The sequence below is a fragment of the Aspergillus japonicus genome (assembly GCF_003184785.1).
Source record: "Aspergillus japonicus CBS 114.51 unplaced genomic scaffold BO86scaffold_56, whole genome shotgun sequence".
Classification (NCBI taxonomy): Eukaryota; Fungi; Ascomycota; class Eurotiomycetes; order Eurotiales; family Aspergillaceae; genus Aspergillus; species Aspergillus japonicus.
In genome coordinates this window covers 92,903-111,487 of record NW_020291693.1, presented here as the reverse complement: position 1 = coordinate 111,487, position 18,585 = coordinate 92,903, and the positions used below count along the sequence as shown (strand labels likewise).

Genomic DNA, 18,585 nt, shown 5'->3' with positions numbered 1-18,585 from the left:
ACACATAGTCTATAGAAGGTGGGGTTGCCACGAGCGCAGACTGGACGGCAACTGGAGTCGGACCCGCGCGAAGTGGCAACTGCCCCTCTTTAGGTACTCTTCAGTCTAGCCAGTGGCCTGATTGCTGTTGGTCATGCTTTCCAAGCTTGCTTCCAAATTTGAACTTGGTCGTTGAATGTACCTAGGTTCATGCATACATTGTCATATTTGATCCACTCATTTCAAACTTATAAACAAATCACATCTCGTCGAATTCTTCAGTCGTAGAGAGAGGGTCACAAAATGAGGGTTAGAGATCTTGCTTCTTTCAAGAAAGGACAAAGGTATCTTATCAGTGGACGGCGAGGACGCCCACACCCCATGCGGGCATCGTGAATGTGAAGGTGCCATTGCTGGATTTCACTTGATTTTCGTAGGGAACCACCAGATTCTGCTCCAGGTCGGTGTTCGCAGCATCTGGATCACTGTCTGAGACAAGACTGAGTGTTCCAGCCTTCGCTCCCGGTACCGTTACGCTCACGCTCTCGGACTTCTCGCCATAGTTGGCCAGCTTGACATAGTATGTGTCGCCCGAGTTTGAAGCCACCCAGTACACGGGACCGAAGCCAGAATCAGAGGTCACCTCCTTGATGGTGCTTCCACGGTTTTCGGAGAAGAGCTTCTGAACATAATAGCTCGTACTTCCCCAGGCCATCTCGGGGTCCTGAGTGAACGGAATGAGATCCGGCTAGACGAAATTAGCACCAAGGTCTGTTGCTACTGCTAGAATTACTCACCGTCCACTGAGTGGAATTAACCAACTGCAATAATGGAGCATATGCTGCCATTTTGACCAGATCACTGTTTCTCTCGAAGCCGATCATGTATACGGCCTCTGCAACTGAACTTTTCATGTTGGGCCATGTGATTTCCCAACGCGAGTATTCGCCGATGAAGTAGCCCACAGTACGGTTGATGTTATCAAACTGACCAAACTGGGCTACAAGGTTGTCCGGGGTGTTGTAATTGTGGTAATCCACCCAGGTGCCCTCAGGTATTTCATCCGGCAAGCAGCTCGAGTCGGCCGTGCTGGAAATGAGCGTCAGGTCCGGATACTTGGCATGGATAGCATCATAGAATGCTGTGAAGCGCTCGGGATATGAGGCACATCCTCCACCCAAATTGTCTTCATTGCCGATCTCGACCATTGTGAGGCTCCATGGTTCCTTTTGTCCGTGCGAAACACGGAGGGCGCCATAAGTGGTACTCTTATCACCTAGGATGTACTATGGCCAGTCAGTATAAAACTATAGAGGTCGCAACTATTCTACTTTCGGGATTCGCATACCTCGAGTTCATTTAGAACATCATCTACATAGGGTGTCAAAGCATCGCCCGTCAAGGGGGTGCCACCACCGGAATCCAAAGCAAATCCAGCCCACACGCCTAGAACTGGCGTGAGACCTAGGTCTTCACACCAGTAGAAATATTCTGCTAGCCCTAAGGCATCGGTGTTCCAATAATCCCAAGTACCTTGTACAGGTTAGATTGTCACGGACATCAACATCTAAGCGACGATGCACAAACCTTCGCGTCCTGGACGATCCTCCAATGGACCTATTGTCTCGTTCCACTTCCATCTGTTGTCCACACTGTTTCCTTCGAGATTGTTTCCTCCGGGGAATCTTAAGAAGGATCCCTTGACATCTGCCAGATAATTGGCAATTTGTGGGCGTAATCCATTCTCCCTATGAGAAAGAGCGGATGAGTTGATCAATCATGTACTGGAAATGCATTCCACAAACCTCGACTTATACATTTTCCCATAAAGAGTTATATAACCGAAATATAAAGAAGAGCCCGCAGCAGCCTTGCCATCTACGGTGAGCTCGTACACAACATGGCTGTCTGGAGCTCTCTTGCTTGGGAACTTCACAGACGCTTGCGTGAAGGTCTTCGAGTTGGACTTATGGGTGAAAGTCTTGGAACCATATACTGTGCCGGTGCTGTTTCCAAGGAGGCGAACTGTGAATTTGCCTGAGTAGTCACCCTTTATCCAGAAAGAGCTCTCGAACTCGTTTCCATCAACAGGAATGCCCCAGTATCCATCGTTGATGAAGCCGACAGCCCCGGTGGCACCCGATGCGACGTCTAGCCTAAACGAGTGAGTGATTGCTGAACTCAGTGGGTTCTCACTGTCGACAGCAATAGTGCCCTTTCCGACAGCAGTCCATGCAGTGGTACTCGGCGAAGAACCCTGGGGGCCAGGGTTCTGCAGCATCTGGCCATGAATACCTCCATCTCCGGAGTGATTGATGTCCTGCAAGTAGCTTATCAGATGCCACCTCATCGCCAAGCAATGCAATCTGATCATACCTCGAACATGAACCCGTACAGGAGTGGGCTAGAAGCATTACCTCCCGCCTTGTTCACAACCAAAGAAAGACTGCATGCTTGCTGAACCCAGGAGAAGAATAAAGAAAGAGCGGCGATGCCTCGAAGGCCCGAAAATACCACCATCTTGCAGCCTGCGAAGGATGGTTCTGATGCTGTTGTTTGAGGAGAATAGCATAGTGTCTTTATATGTTCTCAAACTGTGATATGGACAAGCAATCTACTCTCAAATGGGAAGGCAAGGGAGGATCTGGAGTCGGATGAGGGCAAACAGAGGTGAGGGGTTGAGAGACCAATTTGGAGATGCTGGGTCTGGGAAGCAAGACAAGCAGCAGATCGAAGGCCGACATTGTGAAGCGAGATCGTGACTGAGATTTAGCTTCTGCCGACATAACCCCGACAACTCGCAGTCACAATTCGCAGGTAGTCTTAGGGTGAACGTCTTGGCCAACCGTACGATATGTCGATCGATGCCTTTCTTGAACTGTACATACACCTGCATGCTTCTACTGGGCTGTGAGGACTAGGTACATGTTTTGATGCATTATTCCGGGCTTGGGGACAGTTTCTTTCCTGCCTCCTCTGAATTGCCCAAGGATCCCTCAGTCGTGTAGTAGGATAACAAGCTTTGTGGCTACGGGAATACCCTCAAAAAAAAAAGAGAGAAGGATTCAATCGAAGCCGATTGACTGACTGAAATTGGGCCAGGCAGCGACTTCGAGGAGCAGGGCAATATGCTTCTCGGCTCTGAAATGTAAAATGAGACTAAGGTAGCATGACGTCGACCGTGCTCAATTCCCCCTCTTTTGTCTCTTCTCAATTACCGAGCAGGGAAAAACCCCGGTGGAACCCCCGATCAGTCTAATATCTGAGATACTCAGCAGATGCAGTGGCACACTCGACTCGACTTTCCTTGGCCTACTACGCATAATCAAGCCAGAACACAAGGGTCGCCCACCCCGGGAAATAGCTTGGCATACACTCGGGCCCGTTTTGTTCTTGGAACCGACCAGGATGCCCTTTTGAGCTGAATGAAGTCTACCGCATGAAGCCGCTTGCGGTTTACGGGCGTGCCGTTGGCCCCTGCCTTACTACCCCGCACGGCATCGACAGGAGAGACTACCATTCGGAGCTAGGTGTGTGTAATTACCGGCCATTTTCTGCGAACAACCTGCAAGGTACAGCCTGAACCACCCGCCTCGCTTGCCTATATACTTCTTTGAGGTGGTCTACGGTTTAGGTATGTGCATGAAAGGTGCTTTGTTGTGGTCTTGTTTTTTCCATTTGGGCCCGAGGATGGTGTTGATCATGGACTTAGCGTCGTCCACAATCATTGATGTGTATTCCCCTTCTCTGGTTGCCTTCGTGACACTCATTGATGCTGGTGAATGGTGGTCGTGCATAGTGTGTCATAATTGATCATAGAGCAACATTTACAAAGCCATAAAGTATCAATTCCTCGATGGTCTAACGGTCATGATTTCCGCTTGTCAATCCCACTTGGGAACAAGCGCGGGAGACCTGGGTTCGACTCCCAGTCGGGGAGGATTTCCTTTTGACTCAATCTTTTTCTTTTCGAAGATCAAGACCTTTCTTTTTTCACCTTTGCCATAAGCCTGCTTTATTGATCGCCTTGCACCTTGCAAAACCCTATCAGGAACCGTACTCATGCACTTAATCGATCCGGCATGAGTATTTAGTCCTTCTCGGGTTGGAATCATCTCCTTCTTGGCATTCTTCATTCTCTCATCATCGCGCCATCACTCCTGCTTATTTGGTTCTACACACCTGACTCGCTATTTACAGCATCCTTTTTACAATATCTTCTCATCTTCTCAAGACCTCAGTATCCGTTGCGCCTCCTCCATTTCTTCTTCAACTGGCATGCTGATGACCATGAGGTAGAGGATTTTCTCAACCCTCATTAACATCACCCCCCATTCAGATATGTTGAGGCATGATAAGCCGGCATCTCAACTTTTTGCAGTACTAGCTCTTAATCTCGCTGATTTGTCTAACTCCCAGAGACCCAACCTCCCGCGGCACCCGAAGCATCGGCCTGCGCTCAGAAACACCACTGGGATACAAAGAACCGTGGAAAGATTCACTTTGCAATTCCTGACCCCCTCCTGACTCATGGGATGACAATCGATCCGATCGGGATGCTCGAGCGTACTTCGACCTCTCGAGTGGGCCCAGAGCCATGGTAGGCTGCCTGCGATCCTGAACCGAATCCAGACTGCTGCCTCTCAATCTCCCTCCAAGTCTTGCTGCTCGGACTTGCTCTCCCGTGATCTTTCCGCAACCGACGAGGCCAGCAGCGATCCACTGCTGGCTGCATGGCTCGGATCAGCGTATCGAGAGGTAAACCGAGGCTTTGCCTCCTGGCCCAAGGCATAATCGGGGTTATCATACATCTGTCGGCTTTGAGTTAGCCTAACGAGCACGCAGCTAGCATCTAAGTGCTAGAGAACAGTGGGAGGGTGCAATCCCTGCCGCGAGGCCCTTGACTACTGTATCTCTGGGCCCACAGGCTCGGCCGATAGTAAACAGACAGATCAACACGGTATGTTTTAAACAAAAGCCTTTCATTCGTATTACGTTTAATCATCTAGATCTACTTTATATCCGGTATCCAGCTCACTACACCAAACGCCTGCGAAGTGGGTAAGTGACTTAAAATAACTTATCAGCAGATAAGAAGAACTCTATGCAGGAACATTGTTCATCTGGCTCGTCGGATGATATTCCGAGAAGCTCTCGGGCCAGAGGAACATCTTATCCTCCTTCGAAGGAGTTGCAGCAACAAACTGGGGAATCTGTGACAGATTAGCATCAACAAGCGCCATGAATATGGCCCGCCAAATATATCATTCCAACTTACAGCTTGCCTGCTGGAGATGCGCCGCCACATGTTGGCGCGAGGGTTGAATCGGGCGGGTTTGCCCACGCCGCCGGTTTTCTGCTGATCCTCCTTCATGATGGCTTGGACTTCTCTCTTGACATCCGCAAAGGAGTCGAAACCGATATAGGGGATATTGTTTTCGATGCAGTATTCTTCCAGGCGTAAGCCCTTCCGGGCAAAGAGAACGTCTGCCTCCCGCGCAGCCGGAAGATCAGAGACACCGTCTCCGATGAAAATAATAAGGGGGATCTCCCCATCCAAGGCACTTTCCGCCGCTTGAGCGCGGCCCTCTTTGACGGATAGCGCTTTGTCATGGCCAAGCTCGGTGTCGTGCCGCCATATGGGCTTCCATTCGGACCCATCGGATCTGATTTCCGCGTCATTGGCGACAATCTGAATACGGGAAGCCTAGACAAGCCATGCATTAATGATGCGAAGAAACCCAGGGACCATCGTCGGGAATACCATACCTCTTGCTGTCCAAGGAAAGTGTCCAGCACTTTGCGGAGGATTGGCTTAAGCCCCGCGCTGATAACGTTGAAGTCGATATCGTTGTCCACGCAAAATTGGTGGAATTCCTGGAAGCCGGGGTCGATGTCTAACTCCTTCTCCATTATCTGGAAACCATCTTCGAAAGGGACTCGGAGTGAGCCCCACATCTCCTCCGAGACGTCTCGAAATGAGCGCTCGCCCGACTTGATCTGTTCGTCGAGCAGCCGACGGCGCTCTTCGCCGCAGCCTAGGTTATCGAACAGGACATGGCCCGTGTCCTGCATGAAGATGGTACCATCGAAGTCTATAGAAGGCGGAGTTATCAGCCGCTAGGGTGGGGAGGATCCGCAGGGGCGTTCCTGGATTCTTACCTGAAAAGCAAACGATTTTTCTGGTTGTGGGCGACATACTGGGCTTGAGTGAAATTCCAAGTGGTTTGATGGAAGGGTGATGTATGATTGAAGGCACTATCAGCCCGGCGATGGGCTCAATGAAATACTTTCCCACGCTGAGGGAGGGCGACCCGTGGCGACGCAAAACCGGAATGAATCCAATGACGTACCCACGGAAAATAATGCCTACGAGCGCTCGGTTATGAGGGAGGAGGGGTGGATGATTAGTTAACCGTGCTGAAGAGAATGGGGGCCCGGGGGCGACCCATCGTCCCCGGGCGGGTGCAAGTGGAGCCTAAAGGGACCTGACGGACTGCCCACATCGAAAGAAAGCAAATTCAGCCATTGTTGTTGCTGGCTGCAGAAGACTGGACCCGATCGGCATCCCGAGGGGCTGGAATTTGTGGAAATTGTGGAAACGGTGGAAACGGTGGAACTTTTGGGTGAACGCACTTTCTTCAATCTGCACTCTAACGTCATCGTCTTAGTTAAGCGAGGCAACAAGGAGAAGAAGGGAAGTGACATAACCCATTCGTTCATACTACATGCCGTTTTCATGTGGCTTTGCCGGTGCAGTGGGTGCTAAGTTGACTCGAGCCCTTGTGCTTGGCTGCATACACGGACATGGCTGGCTCTCACTGCACTGGCTCCAGCCAAAACAATTCAATTGCAATCAGCCACCCACGCATATACAGGGTACTCGATGATTGGGCTCTGTCCCTACGGACTACATTGGCATTGTTTTTCCGCCGAGTGGAAGGGGGGAAAAAGGGCAAGAGAGGTAGAAGACCTAATGAATCTAGCCCGGCTACCGCCCGGCTCTCCAGTCTTACCGTCACGGCTGGTTCCGGATGGAGATTTCTCGCCCCACCCGATGATGACATTCTCCGTTTCCCTTCTTTCCATTTCTCACGATCGCTTTCTGCCTTTCCTCCTTCCTCCCTTTTCCTGAGATATGCATGTTTTACACTTTTCGTGCTACACCATGATATCAAAGCGCAGCGCGATGGAATCACGAGGAGCATTATCATTCCCATCCGCCCCTCGAATACACCGCTCAACCTCGGCACGAGTCGCACGACAGTGATTACATTACAACAACCGGGTGGCTTGGGCAACAACCAGTTATATGCCCTTGGCTTAGCCGCTATCCATGTTCGCGCGCATGACGCTCGGTCGGATTAATACCAATTTCGAGATTGCTTGGGCAAGCGGTCGATATCTTGAAGGAGACATACAATTTTTCGGACTTAGCCTTTCATCCAATTCCCCTGTCACAATGCTAGAGGTAAGGTCGACCAATCTGGAAAGCAGACTGAATCCAGATCCCAGAGCATATCGCCTCTAAATGCCTCAATGAACTCCTCATCACTTAGCTTCTCAGCTTGCGTGTTGTCGGCCTCCATGCTCTCTGCATCTACCGCAGGAATCTGTGCGGTTTGATAAACGCGGCGCATGCTCAATGCCTTCTCTCGCAGCCTGCGTAGAGCATTCCATTTTGGCCCAGGACTGGGTCTGGAAGGAAGTTCAGTCATGCTGAATGACTTGTTCACCAGCTCCCAAGCTCGGTCTGCCCCGGGCACGTCCGGACGCACGTAGAGATGCCACAGCGTGTAGGTAAGCAAATGATATTGGGGATACGTGGTGAAATGCCACTGGTAACTGTTCAGGAGCTCGTCCTCTTTCAACTCTATGCCCAGAGACAGGATGTCACACGCCAGTGCAAATGTTTCCTCCACCGCACGAGCAGCGGACTCTTCCGCACCTAGTCTTTTCAGGTATCGTTGCCGGATGAAAACGCCGAGTTTTCCTAGAAGAACTTGGCCCAGCAAAATGGCAGCCTTCTGCAGCGGAATGTTGGGATCGCAATACTTCAGGTACTTCCCTTCAATTCTTTGTCTTACATGCTCTAACAGTTGTTCCAAGCTGTCCGTGGGGCTCTGGCTGTTAAGGATCCCTAAGGACATTCGAGAGGCTTGCTGGAGTGCTTCGTTGAGCTCTGCGGTAAGTAGGAAAAATGTCATTTCGGTCCATCCCTCTCGAGGCACTGGGGCAACATCCGTTTCTGCGCAAATATCTTTGTCGTCAGCATTCAAGGGTAGCTTCGTATCGCATGAATTCTCCACCCAACCAGTCGAAAGCCCATGATCTTCAGCGACCCGATTGTCGGACCCGCAGATTTGCCACCATAATCGTCGACGAAGCTCACATTCCAGCGGCGTGAGCTTGAAATGCTCCGGGTCTCGATGAAGCCCAATAGACTGGGCGCTGCGGATGAGCAGGCCATTGAGAGCCCAACCGGAACGACCACCACTATGATTCCGACGACATCTCTGGAAAGTGTCAGTATGGTATAATCGGCTAGGCGTGTACGCGGAAGGTCACCAGGTAGATCGTCATCGCCTGTAAAGTGGTAATAGTGGGCGAATCCAGAAACGCTGCCATATGAAGAGAAACCTCTAGTGCTCGCTGAAATCGATTGAGCGCAGACTGCCGGTCCTGGTTTAATATCAGGATAGTATCCGGAGAAGGTAGACTGGTGACGGCGGCGAAGTAGATTGCGAAAAGAAGCGCGCTCGTGCCTGCGGGTACTTGATTCGGGTGGTTGATGGCCGCGAAAATACGAGAGTTTACGCTAGGAATATGGAGAAGCTTGAGAAGGGGGTCGACGTTATTCAGGTAGACTTGCCACAGCTGCGTTGCCTGTCTGCGCGACGGACTTCGACAGTACGAGTCCGGCGTGGGATCTGAGATCAGGCCATCGAATCCGCATGTATCGGATGGCCGCTGACTACTTGCATTGGTACTTCCAGGGCTGCTAATAGCCGATCGAATGTCGTTATCCTGTTGGTCAGGGCAGTCAGTTCCGGGATAGCTCATTTGTGAACCAAGTCAGCACTACTAACCTTCTCAAGCACGTGCGCAAAGAGGACCTCATCTATGTATTGCGTAGAGGCACCATCCTGGACCAGGAACCCTTCTGCTGGCGGCACTCCAGGCTGCACAGGTTGACCGGCCCTGGTCCTGTTGGATACACCTCCAGCATCCCGTACAGAGGAATGTCTCCTCCAATCATCCCTGCTCTCCACGTCTGGGTTTCCGGGTGGAGGCGAAGAGGAAGGGTCTACCGAGACGCTCGCGCCTCGTCGATACCTCAGCTGTCGAATCATGGCATCCAAATGAGACAGTCGCTCCGAAAGTTGGGCCGTCAATGTACGGCTGCGCGGCTGCTTTGGGGCCCTCCCACGGCCCGGTGGATAGACACACTCATGTTCTGCGCGCGCACAGTTGGCGCATGGTCGCTGCCTGTCGCATTTGACTTTCCGTCTTCGGCACGAAGCGCAGCTGCGCGTATAAGCAGAGATTGGCACCGAAGGGCGGCTTCGATGCCGCGAGGGGACGGAGACGTCAGTCGGACTGGTGGACGCTTCGGCGGCGTTCATGATGTCTCCCGCGCGCGCGCCGCCTTGCAATCCACGACGGCTCGCTCGGTACTCAAAACCATGCGACACTGGCAATTGCGCGAGAAAATTCCAATCGCAGTCTGATACTAATTCCATCGGGCTGCTTCTGTCCAATTCTAAGAGACTCTTGAGGACTACCCCGTGAGTTCCAGGACGAAGATGACATGCCGGTGGCCAACTTAGTTAGCGCATGGTAAGCTATAACTGATGAGGAACCTCGCGCCAAGCCGCATAAGCTTATGCGCGCCGCGAGCGCCGATATGACTGTCACGTTTGCCACGGAGTGGTGACAGTGCAGGGAACAATACCACTTATACATCCGTATACACAGGGTATATTGTAACTATCATGGAAAAGTGAGGCAAGTCAAACAAGTTTCGTTTTTGTTTCTGTCACAGACGAAAGCGCAGGAAACTCCCGTCTTCTTGTTAGTGCTGGCAGATATGGATCCTAACATGGCCACAGCGCACTCCACAGGGGATGATACGGTGTGTACATACGTGTACTGTACTGTATGTATAGCTAGACAGCATGTATGTACTCCGTACCGTACCCCGTACTGTCCCCTGTACTGGACACGACTACGTATGCCTGGAACAATGGAAACTTTTACCTCGGCTGCCAACAGCGTCCGTCCCCACATCAGGATAATCTGGAGAATCTGAAAGAAAATCACGAACGCAAGCAAAGAACATTCCGGCCCATCAGAGATTTGTTGATTGTCCAGTGGTCAATAATAATAACAACAATAATAACAATAATGTTGCTGATCAGCCGAGGTTCAAAGACAGGAGACGCCGACCAACAGGCCTGAAGCAAGCTTGGTTGTAGGGTTTAGCCTGTCTCTGCCTCCACTCAACCTCGGATATTTCTCCTTTTTCTCTCTTTTTATCGTCAGAGGACGAGCCACGACAGTGCGTACTGTACAAGCTCCAACCAATCAGTCAATGGAACCGATTCGGTCTGCGAGTCTGCGACATTTATCAAGGTTAACCCTCAGTGGAGAATAAATCTCAAGCCTTTCCCGGGCCACTTCCGCTTGAGGCGTTTGAGGCGTTTGAGGCGTTTGGGGATCTCAAAACAGTCTGCCTAGACTACAATATTACACATACAATGGTGCCACCCCTTGGTCCAGAGCCCAAAATTGTTGTTGTTATTTATGTACATGCAAATCTGAGTCGGTGCGAGACTATGGCCTGTCTCAGAAACAAAAGACTTGATCGCCGATTTTAGAAATCGCTCCTGGTTTCTGGAACCCCATCGCCACCAGCGTCTTCTTGCAGGCACTGACCATTGGCGGAGGGCCACATAACAGGATTTTGGTATCGGGTGATGGCGACGGTAGACGCTCGCTGAGCACCGCTTGGGTCACGTAACCGGTGCCATACTGCCACGCCTCAGGCGCGGTGTCAAGCATGTACCAGAGCTTGAAATTCTTGGGATACTTGCGAGCGAAGTCCTCCAGCTCCTCGCGCAGTAGGATGTCATGCTCGGTACGGTTCGCGTAAATGAGGCTGATCTCTGTAGTGTCGCGGTCGTCCTCGCAAATAGCGCGGATCAATTGGTACATCGGGGTGATGCCAGTGCCTCCAGCCACCATCCCGATCTTCGTACACAGTCCCCTGCTATATCGCATGGGTCCCTTGGGCCCTCGAAACTCTACCTCGTCGCCCACCTCGAGCTTGGCAAGGTATTGCCCGCTCAAAAGCCCATCTGGATAGCATCGGACGAGCAGCTCGAGGCGGCCCAGGTCCAGATTGTTCGACACCGGCGTGTACGATCGGCTGACGGTGGTGTCATTGACCACCGCTCGAATGGCAACGTGCTGTCCGATCGGAAGACCGATGACTCCTTTCTGGTCAGGTAATGCGAAAACAAAGCGGTACACATTTGATGCCAATTCATCCTTCCGCACCAACGGCAGGCGTTGGAATTCCTTGGCGTCAAGAAAGCCCTTGGCCAGGTGGGGGTCAGCTCTGGGGCGTTTCCGCGCCTTGATGCGAGGAGGGTATCGGAGGAAGCCCGAGTCGATTTGGGTGAACTTTGCAGCCTGCTGCGCGACCAGGCTGCCCAGCAGCGCGCAGACAGCTGTCGCCATGATGAACCCGTGGGCAAACTCCCCGCCCGGGAGTCTGGACACATTGAGCTTAGAAGGGACAATTTGGCCCAAAGTCCTCCGCATATCTATGGCGCCCAGGTTGCTTCGATTGACGGTATACAGTAGAGCTGTCGCCGTACCCAATGCACCGACGATTGCACCCATTGATCGAGCTGAGGATGAACTTGGTGGTGTTGTCTTCTCAGACTTTTGAGGGATAACACGAACAACTTTCGGAGATACATATCTCTTGGCGTCTTTCAAGGTGCCGATCAGATACTCTTGCAGAATATCGCGCGAATCCTCGGAATGACCAACATCTTCGAAATCGGCGGTGGCATCTGTGCCTGCGGTCTCTAGAAGGACCTCCGCACCTCCCGGATGGTCTTGGAGATAGTTCGTGACGTCGAATACTAATAAATCGTCAGTGTCTACATCTCTTCCAGGGTCACCACAACGTGTCATACCTTGTCCGTGAACGATGATCCAGATATCTCCCTTCTTGGTGTGTGTTGCCACCTCGGCCAAGGAATATTCGGGCAGCTGGACATCCGCTAGCATCTGAGCCGATGACTCTGATGGTATAGAATGTTCCATTGTCAATGATGTCTCTGCATCAAAGAAGGGATTCAAGTTGTTTCAGGGAAATTTTCCTGACTCCAGGTCGCGGGATAACTGCCGCGCAATATAACATGGTTGCCAGCAGTAGCATAGCACGGCATAAACCGACAATGCGACTACTCTGATTGCGCGACTTCTTTTTCCTTCCCTTTCTCTTTTCCCTTTTTTTTTTTTTTTTCTCTCCCTTTTTCCTTCTAATTATTTTTCACTCAGGATAATTGGAAGGGAAGTAGGAGAAAGGGATCCAGTCGGCCCACCTGCGTCGGAGATTGTAATTTGGAAGTTGTTGCAGCGGCCGGTTTGCCGAGTGAGCAGCGTAATTCTGTAGGGCGAACTATGCCGGTTTGTGCCCCTTTATGGAAATGCTGGGAAGCCGATGTTCGATTATGCTTAAGACCGAAGCATAATCGTAGTTTTCATGTACTGTACTTAGTACGCATATGTATTTGCGGTGGGCCCTGATATGACGATCGCTTCCTGTCTTGAATTCTTCCAACGGTTGCGGGTTGACTTGCCGAGGCAGGCCGTCAGGCCACCGATGGATCCTATCCTCCCCGTTATCTTCTGCCTCTGTGTGTGTGTGTGTGTGTGTGTGTGTGTGTGTGTGTGTGGAAAATATCTATACACTATGGAGTAACTCATGTGGATTCGTCTTCCTGGTCAACATGGTCGCGCTTGTTTTGATTTGTCCGGCGCATGGTCCAGACGGAGACGGCGTCGCATCGATTCTCGATCCTGTATAACGCGTATAAAGCGGCAAGGCGCGCAGAGGAAATCCGACTGCCCATCTATCTCTTCACTGCATCGTCACCCAGAAACGGTAAACATGCCAGCCAAGCAATTTTACCTGTTGGGTGAGCCCGTTGCTACTGCCAGGGAGATTGAGGTGGACTCAGCTCTTGATTTCGGAGAACTTCAGCATCTTCTCGCTGCGCATTTCGCCATTGTTGATCCCAATGGTATTTGATCCCTCAGTCTTCTCCCCCCTTGCCCCCTGCTTGTTGCCTCTGGCTGGATTTGAGGCCCTCCTGTGAACTCAAACTAAACACAAACTAAACAACGACAGGCATCGGACTGCAGACCGAGGACGCCGTTTTTCACGGAACCTCGGAGGTGTGCTCATCGGAAGTCCCGATCAGCATCACCATCGATGGGAAGCCGGTCAGCGAAATCCCCGGACCCCAGGGAATCCCGATCTTCGGCAACTTCTTCCAGATCTATCCCGACCATCTTGGAAACCACCAGCGCCTGTTCGAGCAGTATGGACCGATCTTCCAAACCAGCAGCATGGGCCGCACGACCTACCACACCAATGACCCGGCCCTGAGCGCCATCATCTTCTCGGAGAGCGACTTCTTCACCAAAAAGATCAACGAGGCGCACCCGCTGTACCCCATCAAGAACACCGAGGCCGGTGTCTTCCTCGCCGACACCGATAGCCCGACGTGGCATGTCGCCCACAAGTTCCTCCCGCCGGCCTTCGGTCCCAAGGCGGTGCGGCACTACGCGCCCACCATGCAGCGCACCGTGGAGGACGCATTCAAGGTTTTCGACGCCTTCGACGAGGCGGAAGAGGCCTGGAACGTGTACCAGTACATGCTCAAGCTCGGCTCGCAGGCGGTGGGCAAGCTGGTCCTGGGCATCGACTTCCAGCACTTCGCCTCGGCCACGGCCCCGCCCCACGAGCTGATCCTCCTGATTGCCGAGTCCCTGGAGCTCAACAAGAAGGTGAGTGCCCGCGGCGATTGGTACTCGAAGCTCCCCTTCGGAGACCCCAAGCGCTTGCGGGACATCCGCGGCCGGGTCTTCGAACTGATCGACGAGTCGATCCAAAATGCGAGCCGCGGCGGCGTCCATGATCTCCCACTGCAGGAAGCGGCTCTGCAGGCGGACAACATGATTGATTACGCGATCCGTGCAACCGACAACAAGGGCGAAAAGCTGCCCAAGACTTCCCTGATGCAGGCCCTGCTCGTGGCCACTGGCGCCGGCTTCACCACCACCAGCTCTCTGCTGTCATGGCTGATCTATTCGTTGGTGACCTATCCCGGCATGCAAGAGAGACTCCTCCAGGAGCTGGTCGACCACGGTATCACCGAGGATACCCAGCTCACCGCCGACATCACGGATCAACTCAGATTCATGGATAAATTCATCAAAGAAACCCAAAGGCGCCACAATCCATCGTTCCAGGTAGGAGAGCCGTCTCATGCTTCCTAGGGCATGGCAAAATCGCCGTGGAGGACCCTAACCAATAGTTTACTGACGTACTTTTCTACGCAGCCTGCCCGGACCGCCAAGGTTGATATGATCTTGCCGGGGGGTTACAAAATCCCCGAAGACGCGGTTGTTGTCGGGGCATTGCACCATCTGCACAATAACTCCAATGTTTGGGATAATCCCACTCGGTTCGATCCTGACCGCTGGGACACGGAGGCCGTGAAGAACCGGCATAAAACCGCATACATCCCTTTCGCAACCGGCCCCCGTATGTGTATTGGCTTCAACTTTGCACTTCAGGAGGTGAAAATATTCCTGCCGAAGCTTCTGTACCGATACAAGTTCACCCGAGAGGGGGATTCGACGGTAGAATACGACCCAATGTTCCAGCTCATCAGGCCGAATAACCTATACGTGAGAGCGGAGCGGCGGGTGAAATGGCCTCCAAAGTCAGACTTTAAGCCGACACTTTCATTGTAGTCAGTCTCAACGTCTTCAGGGCCCTGACGATCTTGTACATATTACCATTCTGCGAAACATCTTCTTTTCCCACAGCTCGTGTGCTCTTTCTTCCTCTCCCTCTCCCTTTCTCTCTTTCTCTCTCCCTTTCTCTCTCTCTCTCTCTCTCTCTCTCTCTCTCTCTCTCTTTCTCTCTTAGTGTGATACTATTTCTCCTGCGCAGATTGAGCTTCAGTGCGCTGGTAGCCTGGCACAAACTTTAGTCCTAGCCAGCTATCCTTAAACATTGAGCATCCATATATAGGAGTGAAGCGCTAAGAACACATATTAGCGACCAAGCGAACCTCACATTCAGTACAAAGGAGTCAAACGCTCGCAGCATGTAGCGATGCTTCAACGGATACACCCCGCATACGTTCAACGACTCGATCCTTGACTCAACAGACACCAAGAAGAACTGAGAGAGGTAGACAAGCTTCTTGAGAAACAGGTAAGTCTCAGCGTACCGGAAAATAAACCATGCCATGACTGAGGCCATACTTAACAACAAGTTGATAGAAAGACCACTCACTACACGCCAAGTTTTCCTCCATGCACACTTAACCTTTCTCTCTTATCAACCCTAAGAGAGGCCAAGATGCTGAGCCGTACTATTTCGAAGCACCTTGTGCCTCTTGATTCGGTGTTACCTTATGTCAAGATTCAGCATTGTTGCTGAGCGGGCGGACCTATACATGACCATGGCACTAGTGCAGGATGCTGTTCACGATTTTCTTAGGTGCTATACTATCCTCTCCTGTAGCTTAAAAGGGATACACGATGGCAAGTGATAAGTCTGCTATATTCACAGAGGAGGAGTGAAACAATATGATGTGTTCAATATCGGAGCATGTGTCCTTCGGACCTAAATCTGCAGTTACAGTACAGCAAGGGTGACATCGCCTGCAGGCTCACAGACAACGACCATATTCATGTATATTTAATCACTAAGTATGTGAAAGCAGTCGAAGAGGGCGAGATACACCTCGATCAGCTGAGTACAGTTGATTTACCGGCCTACTGGGGGCCTTGCGATTTCTCGGTCGCCAGTCGGCCGAACGGGCTATAGCATCATTTTGAATGCAGGATCTCGGTCATCGTGACATCCGGCGTACTGTGCATACTTGCCTTGTGCCTTATCCCGGTTGATCTTGGCACAGTATAAAACATTGAAAAAGATCCTGCGGCTCCATATCAGCTCCGTGCAAGCATCCCTTTGGGGCATCCACCATCTAGTCGCTCAACTCACATGAACCATGCAAACACCAACAATCCCATAATTACTGTGTGTCCTTGATGATACTGGGATTTGTCTTGGTCGGGGTAATTGAAAGCTGCCTTATTATAAGCGCGGTTCCAGTTACTGCTGTGGCTACACAAGGAGAGAAACCTACTAGCAAGAAGCCCTCCACAGTTGGCAATGGTTAGCTGCATGGCGGATGTGGTGGCACGCTTATAATGTCCTGCAGAGTTGTTTGAATTCCAGACCAAGATGCATGGTACACTGCTATACAACCCAGTAGCCATAAGACAGGTCATTGCATACTTGGCTGATGGCGAGAGAATATTAGCAATCGCTCCGTACCCAGCTATGGCAATCGGTAATGTGAAAAGCATCACGACTCCGCGTAGCTGCAACCGGTCCGATACCACAGCCACAACCACTAATCACGGTTTAGCTTTGTGGTAGATGCCGAAAGATGGATTACTTAGAGACTCACCAGTCACGACAGTAGCAACAGCATATGGTATCACGGTCCAGAATTGAACTTGGTTCGGATCCCGGGCAAAACCACTTTCTTCAATGATGGTTGGAAGCTAGACGTTGTAGCATGCTGCATTAGCCCTGGTAGAGGAGAGCCGAGAACGTTAGGTCGCTTACAAATAATCCGAATGAGTATAGCCCTGACAAGATTGAGAAGTAGGCTGTGGCAGACAACCACATTCGCGGATCTAGAAGCCCTCGTCGCACCTCAGTCCACTTGAGAGTTTCCCGCTCATCCTCCGCCGTCCTGATTTCAAGAGTCAGTTCGTCGGTGAGTAGGTATTGTGGCCTGTAGAATGGAAAAGAGCAGCTCTGACTTACGCGTACTCAGCTGAGGGGGTGTCAAGCATGACTCTTTCGAGAGCAAATGCTCGTTCCTCTGGAGTCAAGAAGAATGCCGTCTCCAGACTGTTTGGCAGCAGAAAATAGCTCAGCCCGCCGACAGAAAATGTCTTTGCTCCATATTAGACGAAACACCAACTCACTTCCGTGCGTGGTACAGTAAGACTCACCAGTAAACCCTCGATGATCATGATCCAGCGCCATCCTTCAAGCCCCCCTCGAGGGCCAATCTGGGCTAGTCCACGCGCTAAAAGGCCTTCATCTTGTTAGTTACAGTTTCTGCATAACTCCAAGTAAGAATCAATTGTCTCTCAACCAATTTCGTCCCACAGTTTGTTTACTCACCTCCAAAAGCCCCTGACAGGGATGCGGCTGTATAGAAAACTCCGATGCGCAAAGCCAAATCATTTCGTCGGTAGAAGAATGACAGGTACAAGACCTCGAGCCGGAATCAGTCAGTCAGCTCCAGAGAAAGACAAGCCTGATCAGAACCCACGATTCCGGGAAGAAGTCCGCCTTCGGCAATTCCCAAGAGGGCTCGGACAACGACGAAGCCAGCAAAGTTGCGCACGAAACCCAAGCACATTGTGAATATGCCCCAGATCATCGTCAGAAAAGGCAGCCAAACCTTGGGCGAGGCCTTTCTGATGACCAGATTACTGGGGAGCTCGCTGATCGACGTTTCGCAGAACGTAAACGAATTAGTACCAGAAATGAGAAGGGGCTCACAAGGTGAAATCAAGGGTAGCCACCAAGGGGAGAAGAACAAAACTAATGGTGCATCTGGCTTGTCTCACCTGCAGATGTACATGATGTAGAATACCGTTAGACCAATATCATACTGATGACCGGTGATGTTGATATCGTCCTCCAGGCCCAGGATCTTGGCGTTGCCTACATTGGTTCGATCGAGAAAGGAACAGAGGAAGAGACCAGATAGAGCTGGCAGGAGCCTAAAAGAAAACGCATTGGTGGTCGTGGAAAACGTTGATGATGAATTTTGGCTCTACCTGCAGTCCATCTTGAACAAGAGATTCCGTACCCATCGCTGATGTTCTTCGTCGGCGTCGTCATGGCCTGGTTCCACGCAAAGTTCCTGCTTGGCGGATTCGTGGTTCTTGCTTTGCAAATGGAGAGGATCCATGCTCTGCATACTACTTTCGGGTGTTGGGTTCATGGATTATGGTGCATGAAGGGATAGTTTAGCAGCATTTCCAGTCAGAGGAGTAGCGAGCGTGGATTGAGATCAGTCAGGGAAGAGGAAGCAATCAGAAACAATCAGACTGCTGGATGTAGAAGGGGGACGCAAAGGGAGTTACTGGTGGTGGTGGTGGTGGTAGTAGTAGTAGTAGTAGTAGTAGTAGTAGTAGTAGGAGTAGTAGTAGTAGTAGTAGTAAGAGTTACTCTCTTAAGCA

General features: G+C 51.4%; 6 protein-coding genes and 1 non-coding gene across 7 annotated transcripts; 2 read left to right on the top strand and 5 right to left on the bottom strand.

The window, feature by feature from the left end:
* Window positions 1-331: 331 nt before the first annotated feature.
* On the bottom strand, window positions 332-2,499 carry BO86DRAFT_368375 (Arabinosidase A; the record flags this gene model as incomplete). The annotated part of the gene is made up of 6 exons (XM_025670201.1): window positions 332-727; window positions 777-1,265; window positions 1,328-1,512; window positions 1,567-1,727; window positions 1,785-2,299; window positions 2,356-2,499. The coding sequence occupies 6 exons, from the start codon at window positions 2,497-2,499 to the stop codon at window positions 332-334; spliced, it is 1,890 nt and encodes a 629-aa protein (XP_025524457.1).
* Window positions 2,500-3,829: 1,330 nt separating this feature from the next.
* Window positions 3,830-3,919, top strand: BO86DRAFT_t252. Its single transcript has one exon. It is a non-coding gene; the product is annotated as a tRNA-Asp (tRNA).
* A 1,049-nt stretch (window positions 3,920-4,968) lies between these two features.
* On the bottom strand, window positions 4,969-6,234 carry BO86DRAFT_391676 (putative 2,3-diketo-5-methylthio-1-phosphopentane phosphatase). The gene is made up of 3 exons (XM_025672649.1): window positions 5,749-6,234; window positions 5,258-5,686; window positions 4,969-5,192 (listed from the first exon to the last, which is right to left on the bottom strand). Exons 1-3 carry the CDS (start codon window positions 6,052-6,054, stop codon window positions 5,082-5,084), a joined length of 846 nt encoding a protein of 281 aa, XP_025524456.1. The 5' UTR covers window positions 6,055-6,234; the 3' UTR covers window positions 4,969-5,081.
* Window positions 6,235-7,436: 1,202 nt separating this feature from the next.
* Window positions 7,437-9,605, bottom strand: BO86DRAFT_320366 (Zn(II)2Cys6 transcription factor; the record flags this gene model as incomplete). The annotated part of the gene is made up of 4 exons (XM_025668292.1): window positions 7,437-8,495; window positions 8,548-9,006; window positions 9,069-9,161; window positions 9,291-9,605. 4 exons carry the CDS (start codon window positions 9,603-9,605, stop codon window positions 7,437-7,439), a joined length of 1,926 nt encoding a protein of 641 aa, XP_025524455.1.
* A 1,222-nt stretch (window positions 9,606-10,827) lies between these two features.
* On the bottom strand, window positions 10,828-12,285 carry BO86DRAFT_320568 (putative cytochrome b5 reductase; the record flags this gene model as incomplete). Its single annotated transcript, XM_025668300.1, has 2 exons — window positions 10,828-12,137; window positions 12,192-12,285. The coding sequence occupies 2 exons, from the start codon at window positions 12,283-12,285 to the stop codon at window positions 10,828-10,830; spliced, it is 1,404 nt and encodes a 467-aa protein (XP_025524454.1).
* A 663-nt stretch (window positions 12,286-12,948) lies between these two features.
* Window positions 12,949-15,169, top strand: BO86DRAFT_391673 (cytochrome P450). The gene is made up of 3 exons (XM_025672648.1): window positions 12,949-13,304; window positions 13,412-14,538; window positions 14,629-15,169. The coding sequence occupies exons 1-3, from the start codon at window positions 13,172-13,174 to the stop codon at window positions 15,043-15,045; spliced, it is 1,677 nt and encodes a 558-aa protein (XP_025524453.1). The 5' UTR covers window positions 12,949-13,171; the 3' UTR covers window positions 15,046-15,169.
* A 957-nt stretch (window positions 15,170-16,126) lies between these two features.
* On the bottom strand, window positions 16,127-18,574 carry BO86DRAFT_438115 (putative MFS transporter; the record flags this gene model as incomplete). Its single annotated transcript, XM_025676107.1, has 10 exons — window positions 18,181-18,574; window positions 17,968-18,123; window positions 17,667-17,841; window positions 17,516-17,609; window positions 17,341-17,426; window positions 17,150-17,280; window positions 16,942-17,075; window positions 16,458-16,727; window positions 16,313-16,397; window positions 16,127-16,244 (listed from the first exon to the last, which is right to left on the bottom strand). The coding sequence occupies exons 1-10, from the start codon at window positions 18,345-18,347 to the stop codon at window positions 16,127-16,129; spliced, it is 1,416 nt and encodes a 471-aa protein (XP_025524452.1). The 5' UTR covers window positions 18,348-18,574.
* Between the last annotated feature and the right edge of the window lie 11 nt (window positions 18,575-18,585).